The 25033-nt window shown below is 42.1% G+C and overlaps 1 protein-coding gene and 1 long non-coding RNA gene across 22 annotated transcripts in view; both read right to left on the bottom strand.

The window, feature by feature from the left end:
* LOC107263234 (phosphatidylinositol-binding clathrin assembly protein LAP) overlaps nt 1–24991 on the bottom strand; it is a 28341-nt gene extending 3350 nt beyond the window's left edge. Inside the window, exons 1-18 of one of the 21 annotated variants that reach the window (XR_003058415.1) lie at nt 24201–24330; nt 9383–9525; nt 9212–9287; nt 8013–8027; nt 7553–7655; nt 7176–7384; nt 6983–7089; nt 6865–6906; nt 6439–6533; nt 4839–5007; nt 4633–4752; nt 4440–4569; nt 4251–4337; nt 3206–3895; nt 2298–2484; nt 2107–2212; nt 1378–1443; nt 98–406 (exon numbers count right to left, since the gene is read on the bottom strand). Coding sequence is in view for 19 of the 21 variants with exons in the window: in XM_015730188.2 (XP_015585674.1) it covers nt 167–406; nt 1378–1443; nt 2107–2212; nt 2298–2484; nt 3206–3895; nt 4251–4337; nt 4440–4569; nt 4633–4752; nt 4839–5007; nt 6439–6533; nt 6865–6906; nt 6983–7089; nt 7176–7384; nt 7553–7655; nt 8013–8027; nt 9212–9287; nt 9383–9525; nt 24201–24330 (2715 nt within the window). In the remaining 2 variants the exon portion in view is untranslated. Of the gene's footprint in view, nt 1–58; nt 407–1377; nt 1444–2106; nt 2213–2297; nt 2485–3205; nt 3896–4250; nt 4338–4439; nt 4570–4632; nt 4753–4838; nt 5008–6438; nt 6534–6864; nt 6907–6982; nt 7090–7175; nt 7385–7552; nt 7656–8012; nt 8028–9211; nt 9288–9382; nt 9526–24200 lie in introns of all 21 variants that reach the window. The other 20 variants (XR_003058414.1, XM_015730191.2, XM_015730190.2 and 17 more) reach the window with 20 other exon arrangements.
* Nucleotides 20783–24178, bottom strand: LOC107263239. Its single transcript, XR_001536631.2, has 2 exons — nt 21227–24178; nt 20783–21086 (listed from the first exon to the last, which is right to left on the bottom strand). It is a non-coding gene; the product is annotated as an uncharacterized LOC107263239 (long non-coding RNA).
* Nucleotides 24992–25033: the final 42 nt, after the last annotated feature.

Here is a 25033-nt window from a genome sequence, read left to right on the forward strand (position 1 = left end):
CCACCGCATCAACTTGACATTTCGCCAATGCGAATCTAATTAGCGAGAAAAAGTCTACCTGACGCTTAAGACAAACTTATGTAATTAATATCTGTACAGTCAATCTGGATGATCGTCGCCGAGCCATGTGCAATTGCGCGTCAGCAATGATAGATACCTAGTCCCTTCACAGAGCACCAAATGGGTCGAGCTGTACGGCATTGCTCTGCGGCTGTGCAGTCGGTTGAGGATGCTGCTGCTGCAAAGGAGCACCCATCATGGGATTCGCACTGGACATAATAATGGGCGCAGCTCCTCCTGCAACCATCATGCCTCCTGCACCTGCGGTAGGAGCACCAGGCATTGCACCCATCATCGGCCTCATGCCCTGCATGCCCTGCATGCCCATTGGCATACCTTGCATACCCTACAGACACCAGAGCAGGAAACTATCAGATGTATGTACAAAAGTGGTCCCAGCGTGCCTGTCAATAAGCTCAACTAATATTTTACATGTTAATTCGTACAGCGGCCAATAGGCCAGACTCTGCATTAAGGAAAATCTACAGCAGCAACTACTGTCTTTCATTCAATTCTTCTTTTTTTACAATTCCACATTTTTAGTTTCTATCGATTGTCAACGTATTCATAACTGGCGATAGATATTGTTTCCATGGTTACTGTATAACAAGCTTTGCATAGGCGTGCTATAAGACTATTACTTGTGTATGATGACTTTCTAGAAAAATCTTTTACAAGTGTCTTCCCGTTTCACCGGGGACTACAGACACGTACCTTTTTAATACCGGTCGATCCGTCAAGTTAATGCAGAGTAGTAGTAGCGGTAGTAGTAGCAATAGTAGTATTAATAATACTGATGAAGATAATATAGTAAAATCGCAACGCTAATAAAACATGTACAAATACCAGAAAATGACAAGACGCTATCGTGTCTATGAATTTTATGAATATCATAAATTCTATATATATATATACAGAGAGCGTAAAGGAGCTTATAAATGTAGCAATATGTGCGTACTAGAGATTACATAAACCGGTGAGCGCTGCGGTATAGAAAGTAAATGCGGAAGCTAGAGAAATGAACGATACGAATAAAATAATGAAAAATTCGTATGCGGAGTGCACGTACGTTTCTATTTGAAGAATCGGACGTGGGATCCGACGGATCAAAAAAGATATAATAATAAAAGCGCGAAACAATGTATTCTTACTATTTCTCCAAGTACGATTACTCGACGCGCAAAGTTTTATTGTACATTGTGAAATCCGAGGTATTATCGACATCAGCCGTGATTTAGTCACTGATTCAAGACAGGACAGATCAGGGAAATGGTTTCGCGTCCCTTAGAAATTCACCACGTGTGTGAATGGACTCACCAACTGTGCAGGCTGAGAGGGGAAGCCCAAAGTGGTGGATGGAGGAAGTTGCGTCATTCCTTGGCCCTGCAACAGCCGGCAACATGCCATATGCCACGCATGCATCACTCAACTAAATATGCCAAATTGGTAAAAAAAAATAATTGCTAATTTCCACGCGGTTGCTATTTTCAGAATTCTAAGTACGTCACTCCGACTTGAATTTCTTTACAGCCTCAAAGCAAAATGATAATTTAGTGAGAGACCAAAAAACTCGTATACTATATCAATAGGTAAAACAAAAGGTACGATTACGTTCTATCACGTGAGATGCACACATGATATACTTACCATCTACTTGATGCTACAGCAAGATATTTTAAGAGAGTTACACTAGGCGTATACGAGTAAAAGGGTATTCTAGTGGAAGGATGCAAACTTCGTTAAAGAAGACACAGACCTCATGGAACTAGTCTAAACATTAAAAGACACTAGAAAGAATACGTCAACAAAGGGAAGAAGACCTTGATTGAAAATTTGTTAACTGTTATCCTGTAACTGATCCTGATAATACGAATGAGTACTGTTATCGTCTAGTTTGGCAGTCCGTAACACGTGCCAAAGCGTTTGGCAATACTCGTCTTGGAAGCCATTCGCCAACAACGTATAAACAAACGAATGAAACGTGCTGGTGAACGAGTGTGTTACGAATTAGGTGACAGTGGACAGAATGAAGCCAGTGTCCCTTACCATGGGACGATAGCCAGCGCCGGTGGTAGCGGCCATTGGCTGTGGCGTCCATCCTGCTGGTCCGCCCGTTTTCGCAGCATTCTTAGGAGAATTCCATTGCATTCCCCTAAAAAAACAATTCATAATATAGGTACAACGTAAAGTGTCAATGCATTGCGACGCAAACATGAGAATTTCTTGATTGAACTTACTTGACCTGCTGCTGAGCACTTTTATTGATAGTGAGATTCTGCGCGAGGCTGGCGAGACTGCTGTCCAGGTCGCCCGTTAGTACCTTGCCGGAAGTCGACGTGTTCACAGGTTGACCCGCTGCTGAAACGTTATTAGCTCCAGACACAGTGGTGGAAGGCATCAGCACCGAGCCCAAACCGTCAAAACCTAAGCAACAGCTACGTCAGCCAAAGCCCCAAGAAGCAAACCCCCAAGTACCAAAAGGACCCGCAAGAATCTGAGGTCTTCGATGACGCGTGTAGAGCCGCTTTCGTGGATCAGAAAGTCCTGACATCACGAAAGTTGGTTGGTACGCGTGCCATGGAGGACTGAACGTAATAGCCGAATAATTTAAGCAAAATTAAATAAAATTACCGAAAGTAATGAACGCGAGATACACAAATGACGTCACGTACAATTATCTTCCTTGCGCAATCAATGATATGTTATAGAAAGCGTATTACGTGAGAAGACGATAAGCCACGTGTGAGACTCGAGTTATAAAGAATACGGTATACCAAGCCATGCGTAGTCTTCCTTGTACCGTGAGAAAAACAGTAAAATGATATTTATATACAAGTCCTAGCAACGAAGACGCAGCTACGATGAAGGATTGAAATATTTCTTATTCGATAGCAACATACAGCCATAATTACAGCTTGCGGAAAGTATAGAGAACTTGGCGAGCCTGGTCTGCCGCTCGATTCTGATTAATAATAAATAAGTGAATTGGGCTCGGAGTATAATACACAGAAGGAGTGAAAAGTAAAAAAATGATGAGGTAAAAATAAAATTGGAGATACAGTAAGAGTGAGAGGTAGAAAGAGAGAAATTGATGAAAAGTGGTGAGAGCATGCAAAAAGCGCGACAGTGGACCATTTGTTGTCACCTGACACAGGCTGCTTAGCCGGGGAGCCGTATCCCACAGGAATTTGGGTCTGGGAAGGAAGAGCGTAGCCAGCCATTGGCCCTCCGGGTATCATGGGCTGTCCAGCACCCCCCATGCCAGTACCCATATCGAACATAGCAAAACCCTGCTGCTGCATGGGTTGCTGAGCCGGCGGAGGCTGCTGAGGAGGAGGTGCTGGACGCGAGGGAGACCCACCGAGTGCCATGCGAATACTATCATTGAGATCATCGAAGGCGCTTTTACTTGGCGCGGCGGAAGTGGCCATTGCTGGCCTACCAGGTGAAGCTCCGCCGACGGCAGGAGACATTGCACGTGGTGTGCCGTTGGTGGCTGTCGCGGGAGGCGGTGGTCTGGGAGGCGGCGTGGCAGTGAACTTGCCAGAGGCGAGAGTCGAGGAAGGCGTCGCTCCAGGCTGAACGCCAGGAGCACCGTCTCCGTCGCTCCCCTCAGAGGCCTTGAGCATTGCACAGTCGTCCCCAAAGAGATCTGCCTGACCGCCGGCACTGAACAGGTCTCCGCTCTGGGAATGAGCTTCGCCACCCACGGTGGTAGCTCCACCCTGATCGAAAAGGTCAAGGACCGCTGCGTTCACGGGCTGGCCGGTACCAGGAGCTGGGAAATCGGACATGAAGGGATTCGGCACGGATCCAGCCGTTCCTGGGGCGGCGGCTGCTTGCGCAAAAAGTTACCAAGGTGCAACGTTAGCTCTTGCTTCTCCCTTTCGTTCAAAAAGTTTCTCTACAGGACTTTTTTAGGCCGGGAACGTTCAGAGTAGAGACATTCTTTTTTAAATTCATTTCACAAACATCAGAGGACTTCGATTGCAGAGGCAGTGAATTTCGTACGTGGTACGTGTAGTGCATAAGTAAGGGTACAAGAAGATCGCGAATTTTTCTGCCGTGACGTAATATTTAAAAAATCAGAGTGTAACTGTATCGACGAGCAATGAAGTGGTGCTTCAGTGTAAATTCCTAAGAAACCAATAAACCCGACCGTTACCCAAATAAGCCTCGTAAACACTTACTCGACTGTTGCTCCTGACTTCCGAATACAGACGAGAAGTTGTTATCTGTAACAAAGTTATTAGTTGCCGGTGGCGCAGCGGCGAAACCTACAAAACAGAAAAGCAAAAGAAACAAAAATTTGCACGCAGCAACGTAAAGCAGAAAAAAATCAAAATTTAACGACAAATTAAAAGAAATCTCTCAATTACCATTACCGTTGGTCATCCACATGTTGTTCTGAACGGGTGCAGGTTGAGTCGGCGCAGGCTGAGGTGCGCCGAACATATCAGCAAACGGATTTCCGGCCAATTGCAGCAGATCGTCCGAAGCCTTCTGAGGCTGTTGGATCATTGCGTCATTAAAAAATATTCTCTATTTAAAAAATACAACCCATCGACCTACCTGTGTATCGTTAGCAGGTGCTGCACTGAACAGATCCACGATTGGCTGATTGGCATTGTTGGTCGGAGAGCTCAGGAATGGATTCGTGCTGGGTCCGCCGGACGGTGACTGAACCTTAGCCTGTGCGGAACCAGGAAGAAAAAATATAATTAATTATTTAAATTCGCACGATCCAACAAGATAGAAACGTATCGATCGACCGCTACCTTGTACTGATTCATGGCGGCTTCCTCCTCGGCAAGGGCCTGCTGCCGTAGAGCCTCGTCGATGTGTCCATTTCCCGCGTGGTCTAGACGCGCGTTGCTCGCCGCCGTTCCAAACGCCGTACTGGTGGAAGACAGGGCGGACACTCCCGACTTTACATTCGTTCTATTGCTGCTTGGGCAATGATGGGGTTCAGGGTTTTGTGCGCCATTGGAAGAGACGGATGCGGGAAGAGTCGAGAAGGACGGACGGGGACGATGGTTGGCGTCGATGTAGACAAGTGTGACGAGGGAATAGTGAGCAGGAAAGTTGATAATTGAAAATAAAGGAAGAAACAAAAAAAAGACAAACAAATAGTGTAGTACGTACAGATGCAACAATGCGTAGAAATTAAACGTACCGTGTGCGCTCACGTATCGCTTAACGTATGTGTATGTATATCTATTTTAAATATGTATAAACTGAATACCAATCACGTATTACACATGCATTTATGCTAGTCTCAATTTCGGTGCGTTTTTTCTTTTTTTTTTTTTTTTAATCAATACTCGACATTACGTGTTAATTTACTCGATACGTCTGTTTTTGTTTTGTTCTATACTAGACAATACAATCTAATCGGTGTCTTAATTTTATTGCATGCTGCATAGATTGGTGCGTATTTTCTTGCTGTTGTTGTCGATACACTATGCACTGCGTAGTTACGAATAAAGGCATGTGCAATGACACGTTATAGGCGTGTTCATCAGTTCACTCTATTTGTCACGTGCTCTTAGCCATGTGCTAACAGATAGCTGCTTATGATCTCTTCGTGTATCAATAGGTGTATGGAGCGACCGATAGTTCTTGTACTGTTACTATACTACCGAACATGAACCTTCTCGAGAATCAGTGTCGTTAATTCGTGTGGATTAGATAGGTGGTGGAAGAAAAAAAGAGGCGGCGTTTTCTCAAGAAAGTTCATTTTCGTTCGAGATACACTGCAGGTCAAAGCGACAAATCAAACAGACACGCAGTACGTACGTATCATTCTATTTTTGCTACGACGTTAAACTGGACTATGCAATAACAAATGTTAATGGTTTTCTCGTTTATGTACAAAAGATCGATATGTACTTTAATCAAAATAATTGTCTAAAAGTGCGTGAATACCATATTTGTGCTTATGTGGGCATTACTGAGGACACGTGAGATACGAAATAAACGGGCAGTATATAAAAAATATAAATAGCAAATTTGATTGTCGTATGAGATTATCATGGCAGTGTATGTGATCATGACACGGAGAGAGTATAGGCGAGATGCGTTTTGAGTTTGTAGAATTTTATAAATAATAAGCGTGATCCTGTGCGCACTGATAAGTAGTAAAGAAATGGTGCTGCATTGAGATGTATGCGACATGATCATTATATGCCTATAATATGATATATCAATATGATGAAGTAGGCAGACGAGAAGAGATAATTAATTTTGGATTAAATATCAGGACAATCTGTGCGAGGTAGGACAATTATTTCTTGATCTTCTCATCTGCTTTTATTTTTATTTTTTTTTTTCCTTCTTCAAATAGAATTTTATTAAGGACTGTAAAATTTAACATACCTTGCGGATTGCGTTGGTGTGTTCGCGGCTGATCCTTTCTTTCCCTCTAACGAAGCGAGATGCTGTTCCAATGCATCGAGTAAACTGCTTGGAGCCTAAAATTGCATAGGCAAGGTTAGGTTGGGTCAGAGTGTGAAATGAAAGTATATAAGAATATTAATCTATCATGGGGAAAGAATCAAGTAAAATGCTTATTCTATAAAAGGTGCTCTAGTGTCTTCTATCATTGCTAGATGATCTAATCGCAATTCGTAGAGTATGTTACCTTTTTCGGATATATCCAAGAATAAAGGACAAAATGAATATTAGTCCAAAGGCACGTTGTTCGCGTATAAATAGAAAAGATAAAGCTTGTAATCGCATCGTTTGCGTGCCGGAGGATTCAGTTACGTAATATGAAATCAATAAAGCTCGATGGATACGAACCTTCGTAAGATCCGGTATGTCTCCCTTGTCTATTCCGACATTCTGAAGAGGAAAAAGAATAATAGATAAAATTTGAATTTTATATTCAAAAGATTACATTACCGCAGTGTATAATTACCTCAGCAACCTTCAAAAATTCTCCAACTCGATCCATTCGTATAAGGAACTTTTTGTACAAATCCAAAGCGTCCCGGCATTGCTTTTTATTCATATCGAAATACTTTTCTGTGAACAGTATAAACACATGGAATATTAAATTTCTTATTAAAATGCCCGATCGATTCTGTCATTCAAAATATGCCAGCTTTTACCTAAAAGATTAATGACTCCGTCGTTGTAGCAGGCGAACAGGCGAATAAGATCTCTAAACAGAAGCATAAAGGCCATATTGATAACGCCATTCGTCAGATCGTTCGCCGTGCAATCAAATTCCAAAAGCGCATCCAGCTGGGCTTGCAGTACTGGCAAAGTTTTCAGCAATTTTTCAGCATTCATTGTGCGCAAAGTTCCGTCCTCCTTCCTGAAAGCACAATAATTCCCATCTCAGTGTATCGAAGTCATTAGTTAACCAAGTCTGACAGTTCGATTGCGTTACTATAGACTTTTCTCTATTAATTCTCTGAAACACAGTCATGCACCAGCCAGCCAGACTGTATATCAAATGACAGTAATTGAAATGGTAACGTACCCTCGTTTGACTTTGCAGAAATCAAAAGCTACAGTCCTATACGACAGAGCTTTCTCGTTGAGGTATTTGGCGTATCGCCTGATGAACGGTGACATATCATACCCTGAATAGGAAAAAAAAAAGATTAAACTCGTGATAATAACACACATATACAGAAAAAGTCATGCACACAAACGTAATATTAATCAGTCAACACACTTTGAACTACGTTAAGATCTAACGTTCAGAAACAAACTTTTAGAATGCAACTAAAATACTAAATATTAGTAGCCTTTGGTAAGTCTAATCAAAGACTATTAACAGTCTAATTATCTTATTGAAATAGGAAAGCATCAGTTTGTCAGTTCCCACGGTGTAATCAGCAGCCAATTTAATATATGGCTATCCCACGTTAGTTACACTACCAAACAGTTATCTAATGACTGACCGGGATGGAATAAATAGATATTGTGGCACTCACCCACGCGTGCTCCAGCTGTTCCCAAACAGAGAGAAAATTAATCCAAGTTAGTAAATCAGAGACAGATGTCATGGTAACATGAAAAAGATAAATTCATATCTTCGACAGATTCCAAATAGTGCAGAGTAAGCAGAGGAATTGGCAGGTATATCTATATACCACGTAGTAATTAATGCGTGCAGCTAGGTATAAGGGGATTGATTAATTCAAAATAAAAGGAAATAGAAAGTATCGACACGTATAAGGTACATAGGTAAGCAGTAAAGGCACTCGTGAAACAGTGTAACATTCTAAAGGAAGGTGCAGCATGAATTAACAGGCACTATAGTTTGGTAACATTAATCTAATGAAAGGTGTAGTCGCGTTGCATCTTAAACAGCGATCAAAATCTCTGGCCATGTAATACAAACATAATATTAGAGTGCAGTGAACGTTCACGGTAACGTTCCGTAGAGAGATCAGAATTATGATGCACATTTGAAAGCGAACAGTATTAATATCATGGATGCAGTCGGTAACGAATATTAATCACATTCAATCAATCAATAATTGATCATCCGCCCAGTGGAGTCGATCCAGCTGATGCGTTAGCGACAAGAAATGTAGAATTTCGAGATAAGAAACGTCTCGTTGAATTCTAGCAAAGTAACACAAGTGTACTTGGACACGAAGCGACTATTTGGTTGATTGGACAGTTCTGTTTTCTTTTTTCAATAATAAGAATCGAATAATTAATCCATACACCAGACTTATGAAATAATTTGGTTTAACATTGAAAATGTGAAAAGAATGCGAACTGTAGCGATCGTTTGTCTATGATCTAATGGATCTTTCTAGAATGTATTCGACTGCTACAGGAATTCAATGAGTAGCCTGCAGTTTTCATTGCGCGTTCCTTTTGTATTGTTAATCTCGGACTTAGAGATACGAGACGCCAGCAACGTGCCGTTCTTACTTATTCGTATATACAGAGTTCAGGATGTATCTGGGAGTTCGTGCAACGCAAAAGAACCACCGGCGTGCAGAGCGCAGTCACGTAGGTGGTGCATTTGAAAAGGAAAAGAAGAAAAAAAGGTGATAAAATACATTCTAACAGTAGACTCAGAAAGTTGAGTCACTGGGAACGATCGAAGGAACGTCAAAGTCTTATAAGGAACGGAGCCATGGAATATGTTTCTTCGATTCCCATAATCCTGTACCTTGGACGCCGCTCTTGTCCAAAAAATTGCTCAGTTGAAACGTGCTGTTGCTCGAAGCCAGGTACTGTGTAAACCTCTGCAAGAACAAACAAAGGAATTTTATAGTGAAAAACTGAACGTCAATTACCCATTACACGATTGATTACTTAATTTTTTAAATATTCCTCTCACCTCGTTCCCATAGCACATCATATGATGTACAGTGATAAGAGCCTTGAAGACCACGGTCCAATTTGTGTTTTGCGATCGTTCTATCAGGAGGTTCGCCAGCTGTGGTATCGAGACGTTTGGCTCGTTCGTACAGTGTATCAGATCTGCGAGAGGAAAGAAAATTCGAATGAAATGAAATTTTAAAATACTACAAATATACGCTAGACTAAATATTATGGCTTGCACAGCCAATTAATGTTCTAAGATGATTTTCATTAATGACGCTATACGTTGGTAGCACGTGGAGGCTGATTACCATTAGCGACACTTGAGATACATTTATGATACCAGCAAACGGTGAACACGTGCGATAAAACAACAGAGCGACGAACCATAAGACGGTTTCACAGTGACGAAATTTCAAGGAATTTAAAACTAAATCAAAAAAATTTTCCCGATTCTTCATGACCCCAATCCAGCTGGCGCATGGAGATCGAACATATTTTACATTTCCAGATTCGATATCATTCTGCTCGCTATAAATCAAATAAAACTCTAGCATCAGTGAGTATCAGTAATAATCTAATATCACTGTTATCGTATCCAATGGTTTTCTGAATGACCGAGAACAGCAACTCCCAGCGGCGACAGGGACGTGCGTTGGGTGGATTAATTGAATGCAATTATGCAGGAGCGTAAGCACGGTGCTAATGAGTACGTAAAGTGTCCTTGATGCGTACAATTATCTCGTCTGCAGTAAACGTCGACAAGGTTCAATATACTAGCAACAAAGGTGCAATAATTTGTAGGCAATAAGATGCTAATTAAGAACCATCCGCGTCAGATGCAATTCTATCAGGAAATGTATGATTGCCCATGAAAATTTCATTTCAAAAAAAAAACTTTGCAGCCTCTACCTTTCTCCCTATAGTCTCTCCGTAAAAAAAAAAAAGTAATCCAAGAACTTTCAAAGTGAAACCATAATCTTCCTCTGGGAATCTCCGGAAGAAAGTCTACGTACTTCCAGTGCACCGGGAACGGTTGCCGATATCGTAAACAACAATTTTTTTTTTTTTTTTTTAAGAAAATTCCACGATCCGCACAAATTCCATTTTGAGCCACGATGCGAGACACCGTGTGGCTGAGGCTGAGGCTACGCAGTGTACCTGCATCCTGTCACTCCTATTATGTGGAGCTCCTGGTGAAGTTCCCAGAACGCAAACGGAGCTCCTACATACATTTCTACGTAGCCCTGGAGATATCCAGTTTCCGTTGGCTGCACTTTGCGTCTATGTACACATATAATGCAATCGCTGCCGTCTCGCCAGAGTCAAATTACGTCACGATCATTTACTAGACGGTAAAGGAACTCGGGTCTTCTTCCTCTTGGAAGAGAATTCTTTATCGTGTACTTCTCGAGCGATCGTTCGGCTACGTAGGTGTATGAGTCAAGAAAACAAAGTGGAGATACATAAGAGGAGGAGGGCAGGGGGACTTTGAAAAATGTCTTGTTCAATTAAAAAAAAAGTTATTTCGGCTCCAAGTTCTTTGTAACAAGATAAGCAAGATAAGAATTGTACATGTGTTTTGAGGATTGATATAAAGCTTATCTCACGTATATGACTAATTGATACTATTTATGTATCGGAGACACTGTTATATTCGAGGTTATCACATATGTGTAATTACTTTTTCTTTTACCGTGTAAATAAAGCGAATCGTTAAAGAAAATTAAATTGAAAATAATATTTTTGTAAAATTCATCGAACGGGTCAATTAAAATGTTAGGATAACTTAAAAATGTATATCTGTATCTATCGAATGATACTCAATTAGGATTTATTCAAATTCAATGACTGACGATCGGCACGTCAATTTCTGCTCATTAAATGAAGTGACTTTCATTGGAGATTATCGAAATCTAAGGTCAAGAATCATGGCGGGCTGCATGACCGATCGCCAACTGATACGACGATCGATCACGTCGAGATTGATCGGCCAAATGTCTTCTCGTTATAGATATAGGTATACGCATCTCCGCAAAACAGATACACGAGTGCATGAATAATTGGCAAGAGTTAAAAATGAGCAGTTGGCAATATTCTGAGACAGAATTAAGTGAAGTTAAGATAAAAAAATTCCAAATTAAAACGAGTATTTGACCCCGCTCAGCCCGCGGCAATCCGAGGCGTCAAATTGATTCCATAAAGAAGCCTCGTTAAATAACGTAATTCTCGCGTTAAATTGTCAAATTAGCAGGAAGGTCTCTAACGCGAACGAATTAAAGCCGAGTGGACACGTGACAGTACCAGAGTAATTTACACTGGTTTTCCTGTTCCTCCGGAAGCAGCAACCACCAAGATGCACCGCGCAGACGACTGATAAATAAATGCATAAGGATTGCTAGGAAAAGAAAATTTCAATGAAATTCGTCGAGCGTTGAAATTCACGCCGGATCGAAATATCTCCGAGTAAATTCCAAAGCTGTGGCCAAATGATATAGCGAAGAGGCTAATATTAGGAGTTTGCGAAATTCACGGTTTCCGACATAAAACCTCCCGCGGCTCAGTTTCACGGGCCGAACGATGATCTACGCGGCCAGCATGGAAGAAATGTAAATATTGATCTTCCACGTTAAATCGCTGAGATCAGCTTCGTCGAAGAGGAGTGGTTTACATTCCCAAGATACAGTGATCGTCCTGGATAAGAGGATCGAGTAGTCTCAAGATTCGAATTGATAACCCAAAACTGAAGATTGAAGAAACACATTGTAAAAGACCAATAGGACCATCTACGAGTATCGCGAAGGAATCGGTCGATCGAGTCAGAATCAATTACTTCTCAAGTCACAGTAGCTACGACTAAAGTGCCAATCTTAGCTTTAAATGCCTATGCCAAAGGCTAGGATCGTCGCGATGGTATTTGCTATAATAAAAATCCCACTATCAAGACTCATGACGACTACAGTGCCAGAAACAATCGCAATATTTCCATCTGTCTCCCAGTGAGGTTGCAATGTCAAGGCAATCAGGAATTTCAACCTAGGACTCTTAGGAGACCTTTTTCCCAACCTGGTCACGGGAGCCAGACTCCTGATTAAATATCTGGAGCACCGACCAATGATGCGGGTGTCGATGATGGTAACAAGGACAGGAATACAAAGACAGCGACCTGGCCACTGTTAACTGTATCAATTCCCACGTAGTCCAGAACAGGCTGGTGTGCCCCAAGTATTTCCACCTTAGCTTCGGCAGACTCGTTAGCGAGGAAACGTGGTGCAGCTGCGAGCTACGATAATCCTAGAGTCTCCACGCGTAGCTGCTAAGTGAACCGCAGTCTGTCTTATTATCCAGGTTGGTACAAGCAACATCATGGGATATTCGTATGAGCCGACCAATGTTATCAGGGGGTATTCTCATTTCCAGCTAAGGTAGCCAGCCACGAAGAAGCTTCCTCCCGTGGAGCAGCCGAGTGGTCAGGTTAGACGTTTAGGTCATTCATAGACGTAAACGCAGGAGGCGAACAGCTGCTCGTATCAACGCCCTTAGTCGACCTCGTCCCTTTAACGATTCGCTGTCCGGAGCACGTGACCTCGGATGTATCCATACAGCAGTGGCTCCTCCCGCGACCCCAAAGTTACCAACTGGGAACAGTCGACCTCACAGAGCTCAACTTCAGCGCCCTCCTCGACCTTATCCTCCTGTCCCTATCCCCCCATCCCTCCGGTGAGTCTGTCCCTGGACCATCTCTATCTCCACCGACGCAAAGGTTCGATCCTTCCAGGTGTCGGTGCTATTCTCATCCAATCCCGAGATGCCTAAAATCGATTTTACCAAAGTTCAAGCAGTTTCCAAAGCACAGACTCGACCTTTGACACGCGTATAAAGATTTTTCATCTCGTCCACTACGTATCTCCTTTCCGGCTGTTTGTCGCTATTCGCTTGGCCTGAACGTGAAATATTTACCGCTTGCAGTGCCTTCGCTATCGAAAGTCCTGATTAACGAAGTCTCACTGAGAATCTGATTAAACGTGGGAAAGAAAGGTCGAGATATGACGTAAGAACGGAAAAAAGATTTTTAATCGGGCAAAGTTCACTGGCGCAGCCTCGTACCGGCTTCGTCATCGAACTACATAGATATACTGGCCCCATAAGAATTTATTCGATTCTATTAATCGCCCCTTGCATTCTTTCGTAAGTGCCACTTCTGCTTTATCATTCTCCCGAGTTACATTCTTCCACAACCAAGCCATTACACTTCGTTGGAGATATCGATAACAAAAACTGAACTTGCAGATTGGACCCTGTAACGACATAATCTTTCACCTGGATCTTCAAAGCTAATATTACCATTATCCACAGAAGGAAAGTCAAAGGTCAAAGTTCAAATGGTAAAAAATGCAGGTAATACCTCAGGGCCCACAAGGATCAGACTTCGTGATAGCGGACTGGCACAGTCAGCACCGGGACAGTGACTTCCGTCGAATTCCGGAAATGGACGGGAGAGCCGAAGGCACAATTGGGACGTAGGTGGTGGGACTATCGCCTTTAAGTATTGATCGCGGGGATGAAGCCAAGCCCACGAACTCATTCCGCAAGCTCACGTATAGAAACGCCACCTTCCCTAATAAATATAACCCAATAAGCATGCATGGGACTAGTCCAATCTGCATAATGACTTAATGACATTCGTGCATCCCGATGCACTCGCGATCAAGAACACAGTTCAGTTTCACGTGGGGTCAGCCAACCGATGCCCATTATCCTTAAATCGATTCACAGAAATACACATGCTTTAATTATATTTCCCAGAACGAAGTCAAGATCCGTTTAATGACGTGCAGTTGGGAATGCACCCAAGTGCATGTCTGGGCACGTGTCGTGGGATGCACCGGGGGGGATCAGTGACACGAAAAAGTTACGGTTCAATCTTGTAAGTCGGTGGGTGTGACAAGTACCACCCACTAGCAGCCTCTACGCTGCAGTTTAAAGATCTTTTAATTTTGACGCCTCGAACAAATGCACTTTTAATATTTGCCTATGCACCGATGATGCACATACGATTTCTTTAGACTCTGTGTATATACGATATGCTACACTATACTCAGCGAGACTCTATAATCTTTTGATTACGTGAATTTAAGACTGAGTCAATAAAAAGAAAAATCAATGGCTCCCTATCGCATTGAAGGTATAGTGAAAAGGTTGAAGGTTGAAGGTTCTTCTGGTTGTTGAGGGTGTTGGTAACGTGCGTCACATGTAGTAAATAATCGATTGGTCGTCCTATTAAACTTTGGTGTGAGATATCAGTAAGTGCATCCACGTGCATCCCTAACCTGCAGGGTTATTAAGACTGACAGTAATGCTTTGGGGAATCGTTCGAGAGGAAAATAGTCTGAAATGTCCTATAAATTGTTTTGAACGTGGATCGATGGCATTTTTCGAAATGCGTAGCCAAACGTTGCGTCTGGAATTCGATTTCGTTATCGTAGCGGAGATGAAAAATCTTCAGATACAATATGCACGTATTATAGATCCAAGCTAAATCCGATCTTGATCTGGAACGAGTCGTGAGGTTTTACCGCGTGAGAATATTTTATTGCCGGACTAGTCGGAGAAGTCGAAATGCAGTTACTGGAATTGTTCGTTGAGCTTAACAATACGTGAAGGTAACGACGTGGTCATACGTGACATATAGGAAACACGGAAGAGTCCACATGGTTAAAATAGGAATTCGTTATAAAACGTGAAAGTAAAAGCATCCAATAGAAATCTAGTTGCCGTATAGAAATAATATATATGCATATATAGAGTTCCTGGTACCATTCAGAGACACAAGGAATTAATTCCAATTATCGATAAATGCACAAATTCGATTCTGATAAATTGAAAAAAAAAATTTACTTCGTTTTACTTTTTTTTTTTCTGAATCTTACCAATAATCATGACGAAACATTCTTATCGACAACGTCGCAAAAAAAGTGATGATAATCTTCCACTAGGAAAGTTTCTACAGCTTCCGGCTGCTGGGCCTTTGTATCCGAAGCACGTCGAGCTCGTCACTAAATCCAACAGAATTTCTGCTATACGAGAATAGAACGGAAAATCTAAATTCCGCTGTGTGTAAATAAAATGACGTAATACAACTTAATAAGATTTACCTATTTTATGGGAAAAGTCGAAAGATCTAAAATTAATATTACACGAAGAAGTGCGACGTAACCTAAAAGAAAAAAAAATCTAAATAATTCAATCGCATTGGAAATAAAAAGTAAATCGAAAGTAACGATGAGACTCGAAGAAGGGAAGAGACCGATAATACGTACAATCATGATGATCCTAATGATCGCAGCATCCATTTCCCAAAGAGCATGTGTGGACGCGTGAGTGTAAGTCTGCGAGCGCTCGTTATACGTCGAGTGGCTGCTATCTGTCTCAAGAGGTGCGTACTCGACCTTGCCCAGCATCCCGTTCTAATTATATACTCCCAAACAAGATCGCAATTAGCTTCTCGTTTGACATTTCACATGACAAAGAAACAAACGACTCGATGACGTCACCGATACCTACAGATTCTATCTCCCGTCCTCCGAATCAAGCCGTAACGTTACTAACAATCTGCCTATGATAATCTTAAGAGTACTAATAGTGGATTAGACGATAAACAATATAGATAAGTGATAAAGGTAAAAAGTGAACGAGAGAGTCGACTGGCTCAGTGCTAAAAGGGCCCTAGAACTCTTTCCCGGCTAGGAAAGCATGACTGGATCGTTCCAGCGGAAGGATGCCGATCGTTCACCGGAAGTGGTCCGCACGCACTCCTTGCTATCGCATCACATAATACGTACCACTCCCGTCGGCCACGATATAACGTTAGTGTTTAAAACAAAACCGTGAAAAATATATATATATATATATATATATATATATATATATATGTATATACTCTTGGCACAGGCAGATCTTGCTACTACGGTCTAACAGTACGCATGAACTTAAGGCAATAATGGGAGGAGATCTAGATTGGATTGCAGCTGATCAGCTGTTCCGTCAGATTCTACTTGAGCGCTGATAACGACGCTGAGGTGATTTCTTATCGGAGAACGGATAACACGGGTTATCGTGGAGACACGTTATTTACATGGGAGACGCCAGGAATTTCCATGCTGGATGTAGGTGCTGTGCACCTGTCGCATACAAATTATATCTTTTTTATATAGCTCCCCCCCCCCTTTGCCCCACCAATTTACCTCCTCGGTGCAACGCGAGGGGGCAGAGGTCATCATTACGTGCCACGCCGTCAGGAGTCATTCACCTATTCGACGGCAAAAGGCAAAACCACAGCTGATTATACGCCTTGCATTCTTTCTTTCTCTTTCATTCTGCCTCCCCTTTCTCTCTCTCTTTCTCGCTCTCTCTTTAACTATCATGACTCTGGCAACCGTGTGAAGCGTGCCGTGAGATTATTCCTTTTGACGTTTTCAATCTTATCGTCGATACAACACAGAGCCCAGGCACTCGTGACAAGGGTGCAACGTTACAAAGCCACGTGTGCATCCAATGGATCCTGGGTGGGGAGGAGTGTCATAGGAATTTTATTGAAAATTTTGAAAAATTTATGAAAACAAATTGAGTGAATATACCGTGAATTTCCAAAAATGTTTTATAGTCAGTCGTTGATAGATATATGACTACTGTGGGATAATTGGCTTATTGTTGGATTCCCAAGTATGAAGACGAATCACGGTTTTATTATTTCTATTGACTCGATGATCCATGCTGGGAACTACTGTTCCTGACACTGCTCGTGACCTAATTGATTGTGAGTGACTGACACCCTGGCTGCTTCTTGCCTAACTGAACTTTAAGATTTTTTAGGGTGATTTTTAAGGAGGTGAAACGTGAAAAGAGCAAATACTTTGGGTTTTGGAAATTGTACGTTAGGGTAGTTATATGATGGGAAAGGGCTGTTCTGAGTTTTTATGGTTCGCTTGTGGTTTTTAAGGATCAACGGATATTTCTGGGATAATGGGTCTTAGGTATTGTCAGACGTGAATAGGAAAAGTTAAATAAGTGCTAGGGATAGAGGTTGGTCACGTTAATGGAAAATTTGTAAAAAGATCATTCGGAGGGTTATACAAGAGTAAAATTTTTTTTCGAAATTTCTTTTGAAAATATTTTTAAATCGTCAATCGCGACGATACGATTGCTGATTATCATATCTCGCACAGGCAGATAAGGCTTTAAGATGATAAACCGCGAAAAACAAAGTTTCTTAACTCCAACATTCCTTTTTGGTAAAACTGTGAAAGGACTGCACGAATAAATATCATCTGTGGACTATGGGGACTGCGTGTATATAGCAACCTATCTGTAACTTGGGGGCGTGTATGATAACGTGTTTTGGCAACGTGATATCTACGAGGATAGTATCTGCTATACATTACTGACACCATGGAGAGAAGAAGAAACTGGAAACATTGTAAACGTTGAGTAAAAATATTCCATAATAAACTATTGTAATTTTCCATGTTTTTTAAAGCATCAATGTTTTACTTAAACAAGTTTTTAATTATTTTCATTTAATATATCTACTGATAAACATTTATTAAAAAGTCGATTATAATATTATGTTTATTTCATTTTACAATTATTCATTCGTTATCTTCGCAAAGTATACCTATACGTATTGCGGGTATCGAGGCAGTAGAAACGGATTTAATGAGACTTGACTGTACCTTGATTTCGTCGCTTCAAAGTACCTTGACAGAGTCTAGTCCAACCGTACAGACACTTGACTGTACCTGGATTATTTTGCTACCAAGGACTGATTGGTCGCTCGACAAAATTACAGTGTGCACGGGGTTTAATGTCAGATGGGTTTAGTATATACCTGAAATACAGTCAGATTAGAAATTTCCGAATCTTTTCACCGTGTTTCCGATTCCGATTGAATCCCGAAGAAATTGCTTAACATGGAAAAGGACGGCGTTTGGATTTTGCGATAAAGCAAAACCTCGCGTAACGGATTTTCTTATAAGAGAAAAAGAATCAGAATAGAAGGTAGACAAGGAAGGGACGGAGGAAGAGAGGCAGTAGCAAAGGGAAAAATATGTGAGAATAGCATAGAGACCGTAAGAGGAGAGAAAAGCTGAGAGAGGGAGGGAGACAGTGAAGCTGCCTGGACCAGTCACGAGTCACGACCTCAGCCCAACGAGGGACAACCTCAGAGAAGTTCAACCACATTCTTAAGCGCCACCGTCGTATTTGCCGTATCGAAGAATCCCAGCAAGTTGCTTTAAAGTCCAATAACGAAATTACCAACCACCCCCAAAGAGGATGTAAGTACATACATTAGAGAGTTTCGTCCAAGCGCAGAGTTATACGGTTTTCGCAAAGTACAATTTTACACGATTACTATTTCGAGTTAATAAAAATAACACAGAAGTTTGGGTCGAAAGAAAATTATCGGACTTTAGAAAATATCGAGATCGTATAAAAAAGCGATCATTATTATTATTGATAAAAAAAAAATTCATCCCGATCCTTGTTCGACTATCCCCCACGTAATCAAATCGCAACCACCCGTTCGGTTACGTGAGGTGCAGTTATAGCCGGCGTCGAGTAGCACATTGAGTATAAGAAAACAGCCTAAGCGCTGCAGTGAAAACAATAAAAATTAATGACGTAACTCTATTTATACAGATAAGTATACTATTATTCTGGAATAAAAAGATGCCGAGGCGCAGCAAGGTGACTTCTTCGAATAGGCTGCCCGGTAACGGCTTTCGTAACATTTAAATCGGTCATGGTCATTAGGTCATCTTTTTTTGCCAAATTAACGCACGGGTGATTGCTTCAAGTTTTACTTCGAACGCTACGTATTTGCCTAAATGATCGAATTTAGCGAAATACGCGCAAGACCAAAATACCCCGGCTCTATAGATACTCCGGTAGAACGGATGCTGCGTTCACGGCGTTATAACGAGCAGAGAGTTACGTTACCAGACTAACCGAACTTTCGTTACTCCGAACGACGATCTCCCCGAGCGTCTCGATTGCCGACGGGATTAACGAACGGGAACTAAAATACCTGCAGTAGTTTCACGGAAGCGTCAAGAGTAAAAGTAAATGAGGATATCAAAAGAAAGTACTACGGACTTTCCTCGTGAATGTGATTCCATAAGAACTGGATCGTAACGGATCACGAGATCGTTGCTCTCTTCCTATCGCTGAGAATCGTCCTTGTAAATTCTACCTATAGATACGCGACCCGGGGATTGTTGTGTCTACGCGACGGGGGGATAAGAGAAAAGAATTCCAATTAAAAACAGAAGCGGCTACCCTGGAAGAGCGATAAGCCGATACAAAAAAATGTCCCCAAGCGCATCAAGGACGAATGAGTATTTATTACACATTGCAGGGGTACGATGGACTCGGTGGGTCTTGATAAATTCAAAACAACAAGATTCATTGAAAGCATTTCAAAAGGCCGTAAGAAAGTACGCGAGCTAATGACTGTCGGATAATGAACGACTTTCATTATTCATTAGTATCGTCGGACACGTCGATTATTTAAAATGTTCAGTATGCATAATATCGAGTATATGCGATTGTGTACGATTTCCAGTGCACAAGGAAAGGCGACTGCACGAGTATTGAAGGACGGTAGAGTGTCGAAAGTCGAGCAGAGTATACTGAGATGAAAAAAAAGAATTGCATTGGACGAACAAAAATGATGGCGGGGAGCGTCATACTGACTATAGCGAACCTGGGTTATTGAAATTACGGACTACGTCGAACGAAGAATTCTATTGGTTTGCCTACCGAGAACGGTAATAGGATACTAATGGTTGCTGGAATTCTCAAAATTGATGCTGGCCGACTTGGACTGTGTTTGTACGAAAATAACGAATTTTTGGGTAAAATTGAAAAATAGGTTTCAATACAATTTTTACAGTTTACGAAGAATCCTTCTAAGCTGGAAATTATTATAGCTTTGGTCTTGCGTACGGCTATGTGTATTTGTACAGTAAAGAAATTCATTAGCTCTGAATCACACACTCTCCTCCGAACGGTTCTCTCCAGACGATGACTAACCAGTGGACGAAGTCAGTGCACTTGCGAAAAGTATACGTTATCCGAGGTCCGTGGGACAGTGTTGGGAGTTTTAACGGGTCGTGCAAAAATTGAGAGCAACAGCGGCGAAGTTTTTGGTGAAAACACGAGGGACCTTGAGGATATCTATTTATAACGAGAGAAGAATGACAAAGATTAGGCAATGAAGTTTGAGGAAAAACTTGAGGGGCGGGGAGGAGGAGGGGGGGGAGGAGATTAAAAACAAATTTTTAATCGAGTTAGGAAATTGTTATACCGACTTAAGAAGAGTTCAAGAAGGATTTTGAAAATCTCAAAGAGCCACTAGGGACATTTAGTATTTATTCATTTAATTTACATGCGCATATGGTATTAATCGAGACGCCATTGTCTGTCTCCTTTTGTGTTGAGGATCACTATAAGATCCACTACATGAGAATCATTTGATCATTCGACATTGAATTCTCTTCTACGTATCCATATGACATGTTCCATTGATCCAAGAAGATATCCCATAAGACAGCCTTGGCATATTTCCATTTAAAAAAAAAACACACTTCCTTTTGGCCGAATCCTCTCTTATTGGCAACTTCAGGATGAAGGAACGTCTGTTTGCCAGGATCGATAACCTGAGATAACCACACCCAAAGATTACCATGTATCAATAAATAATCAACAAAGTGACTGCACTTATGATCAGAATTTAGTTGCGATTGAATTATATGAAAATTAGTCGAAATCGATATTTGCTCAATTTATTCGTAGTTACCAAACAGCTTTACGCGATGAGACTACAGATACTGGACTCGAGTAGTGATTCTGATTTCAGGTCATAAAATCGATCGAACGAATTACTGGCTCGTTTCGAGTTGAATTTGCACAATGAACGCTATTGAGATACTGCGCGAGTCAACTTTGACGCTCAAATATGTGAGTCTTATCATGCGTCCACGTGGATATATTGTAAGTACAGTGCAAAATGACGTCATACTCCACGGTTCACAATACACTAGAATAAAAATTCTCGCGTCGAAAATGCATTCGAAATAAAACCAACATTTGTCAAGGCTTAGCAATAGAAAAAAAGTATCTTGTAAGCTTAATATTAAAAGCTGTAGCTTTCACGCAGCATTTAACTAACGTTTTTCCTCTACTCCTCGTTACAGTAAAAATTCCATGAAAATGGGTTTCGTAGTTTTTGAGCCTATTCGGAACCGACAGGCAGGAATGAGATTTTTATATATACATCCATACGTATAGATTACCTGCCTGACTCATAATAATAATCTACCAAAAAATATTAAATAAATATTTTCGCCAAACTTATCAAATTCCATTCCGATCGAATTACCATATTAACCTTTCTTATCATTCGATTTCAAATAAATCCAAATTAACGTCAAAATTCCATTTTATTATACTAGTTTTATTAGATGTCAGAATTAAAAGACATGGTATCCTCAGTAGAGTACCAAAGTGGCAGACCGAAATAGTGCTAACTAAGAGATACATATGAAATGTATGCAGATTGCAGAATACACAAGGTACTACGGCACACGGGTAGTGAGAACGATCGTGCCAAAAACATTCGGTTCTATGTTTGCAGTTGGAAATAATTGTTAATGCCTTAAAAAAGAAAAGAGTATCCGAACAATGATCATAATACGAAACACTAAAAGCCTTAGAAAAGAGTGAGTGCAAAAGATCTAAAGGAGACGTCCAATTTGATTAGCATAATTTGACCAGCGAGCATGGGCGAGATTAGGATTTCACAATTGGGCATACGAGCGAGTTCAAGAGACCGTAGTGAAATTGGAGCAAAAGAAAAAAATGGGAGCAGATCGATAGAAAGGCTTTCTTGTCGCGTCGTGGCGAGTTCCGTGCTTCCCTTCTTCCCTCTTCGTTACATACAGGACGCCGCGGCGTAGGGACGTAGTACAGGCTTAAGGGTAGGAGTGCGCACGAGAGAGTGTAAGTCTCGCGTTACACAACGAATTCGAAGTTGCCTTCACTTTCGCACGGATTCGCATGAGTCGAGTGCAAGCAAGAACCCGTTACCGCCGTTCCTCCTTCTAGCTCAACATTATTTTTTTCTTCCACCGTTCAGTCTCCTCTTTGCTCCTTAAGTCTCATCCAAGCGACGCGCGCATCTACGTTAGAAGCTTCGGGCCCGATTCACATTGATCCCGACCTTGACCTACACCAGGATCAAGTGAAAAAAAGATAAACCGTGTTACGCATTACGAAACTTCCTATGCGGCACTTTCGTTGTCTCTACCTTGTTACCCTAAGAAATAAACTTATTGGTCAGCTTTTGTATTGATTCTCGGAAGCCTGAACTGATATGAGAGTCTATGATAATACTCCCTATCGGTAATTTCTACGGACGTTACGTTTACGTTACCAGCTAAGCAAGGTGAGAGTCGAAATTAATCCCAAGTGTGAGGGTCTGTCGATAAAAGAGAATTTTTGTATTTAACAAAATGGATTCACGTGACTGAAGACTGTTGGCAGATCCACCTGTCGTCGAAACAGGTTCGTGATAGTTTATCACGTCACAGGTCACCAGTGACAAGAAATCGGGAAGCCGGCAAATCGATAGACGTCAAGGCAATAAAAAAGCAAACGCTAGGAGGCGCCTGGAACGAATAATTAGTGGCCGCTGCTGAATGTAATATAATTAGCAACAGCGACCGTTATAGAATTTTAAGCAATGAGAATTAAAATAAAGGAACGAGGTTCCCGTTTTCGGTTCCGTTTGAAGTAACGTAGAAACTGATACAAGAGAACAGATATCTGTTTGAAGCTTTTACCAGATTTCGTAGAACGTAAACATGTGGCGTATGAACGTGTGTACCTTCGCGTCCAGTGTGCTTTTCATCGCGACTTCACAGACCGGTTTGAATGGATTGGAAACTGCCGTGGCGCTTCAATGAGAAATATTTTAGTGTGAACGAGAGAAAGAAACTGGTGAGCAGTTGCCTTTGGATCGACGAATTGGCGAATAGGTATTATCTTATTATTTAATCGAAATGTCACTTCTGAGTGACGGTTAATAAAGGGATGACAACGATTGTACGATTTAGTACAATCGATGCCGGCTGGGATTGAATAAGGAAGCTCTGACATCCACACTCTGACCCAGACAGGGTCCTCTCAGTGTAGACTCAACCGCGCCAAGAATCGAATCCAAGGTTAATCGTAGAATAGAATAGAGAACTATATTATTTGAGAGTGTGTATTGAACGGCAAAGGTAGTTTAGTGCTTGTGGGGGGCTTTGTAATAATATTTATTGATAAAGGGGAGAAAGCGAAGGCTGACATTGTGGATTCTTTCAGAAAGGTAACGATTTTTTCGAAAATGAAGTAGCTACAGGTGCAAGTCGAGTATGGAGATTTAGACAGTTGGTTCACTGGTAAGAAAAGCACGTCAGGTTATTTGTCCATAGAATTGATGAAAGGCCTGTAGAACCCAGAAGATCGTTACTCCACACAAAGCGACGGGCCTAATGGCATTTTGACTTGTGAGATAGTATATACATCCCAAGAGGCTAACGCAATGACTACGTGTAACGTATTTTTGAGAGAATGTCCAGCAAAGAGCCATTGGAAATGCGATGAAGTCGAGGGTCTCCGTTTGACTCGATTCAGGTCGCTCGTGAACGACCTCGACCGGCTCGCGAACTCCTGGCAACGTATACAGGATCCCTACGGAATCCTAACCTAACATAGAAAACACTCACAGTCCAAGTGTTTCTTCTTTGGCCCAATCATTTCCTCGGTGGTCGCCTTGCAGACGGATTTTGCTAGGCCCTGGCCGGCGATGCTATGCCTGGCTGCTAGAAGTCTGTCGTTTATCGTCTGTCCCGCCATACTGTCGTCCTCCGGTGGAACTTCTGTTCCGCAGCACGTTCTTCCTTGGCTCGATACCTCGCGACTCGTTAACACAGCGGTCACAGGCGACCGGTACCCGCAACAGCACACGTTTCGAAAAACAAAACCGAACTGGCACTGCTAGCTCACGCCTCACGCACTCGAGTTCGCCGATACCGATCGGAGACAGATCACCCTTCTCTATAACCCGACTGTCGCGCTCCCTTTCTTCCTTTGCCTTTTTATCTCTTGCTTCCTATATCCTTGCGCTCCGGCTTCTATCCGGATAGACACCCCGGCTAATCTACCAACTCGCTCACTCGCTACTTTCGTTCTCCTGCGGTTTCGCGATCGCAGAGCCCAGCTCGCTCGCGCGCGTTAACAGCTCAGCTGGGCGGACGACAGCTCAGCTCACGGCAGCGGCGACGACAGCGGCAACAGTAGGCAGTTGGTAGACAGTACGCTGGGAGACTCTGCTCACTGGTGGCTCTAGCTCCCACGTCCCACGATCTGCCAAAATGGCCGACCCGGCCTTATCCCTCTCTACGTCTCGCACGACGAAGCCTCCTGCTCCGCTTGACAGCCCTCCTGTTCCCGTCCTCGCCCAATGCTGTGCCTAGCAGTGCCCAGTACTACACTTGACTATCCTCTACTGCACAACCGTCGGCACCACGAGTTGCCTACGAGTGCGCTGCGTCAGCGC

The sequence above is a fragment of the Cephus cinctus genome, unplaced genomic scaffold, assembly GCF_000341935.2.
Source record: "Cephus cinctus unplaced genomic scaffold, Ccin1 Ccin1_scaffold0143, whole genome shotgun sequence".
In the NCBI taxonomy this organism is placed as follows: domain Eukaryota; kingdom Metazoa; phylum Arthropoda; class Insecta; order Hymenoptera; family Cephidae; genus Cephus; species Cephus cinctus.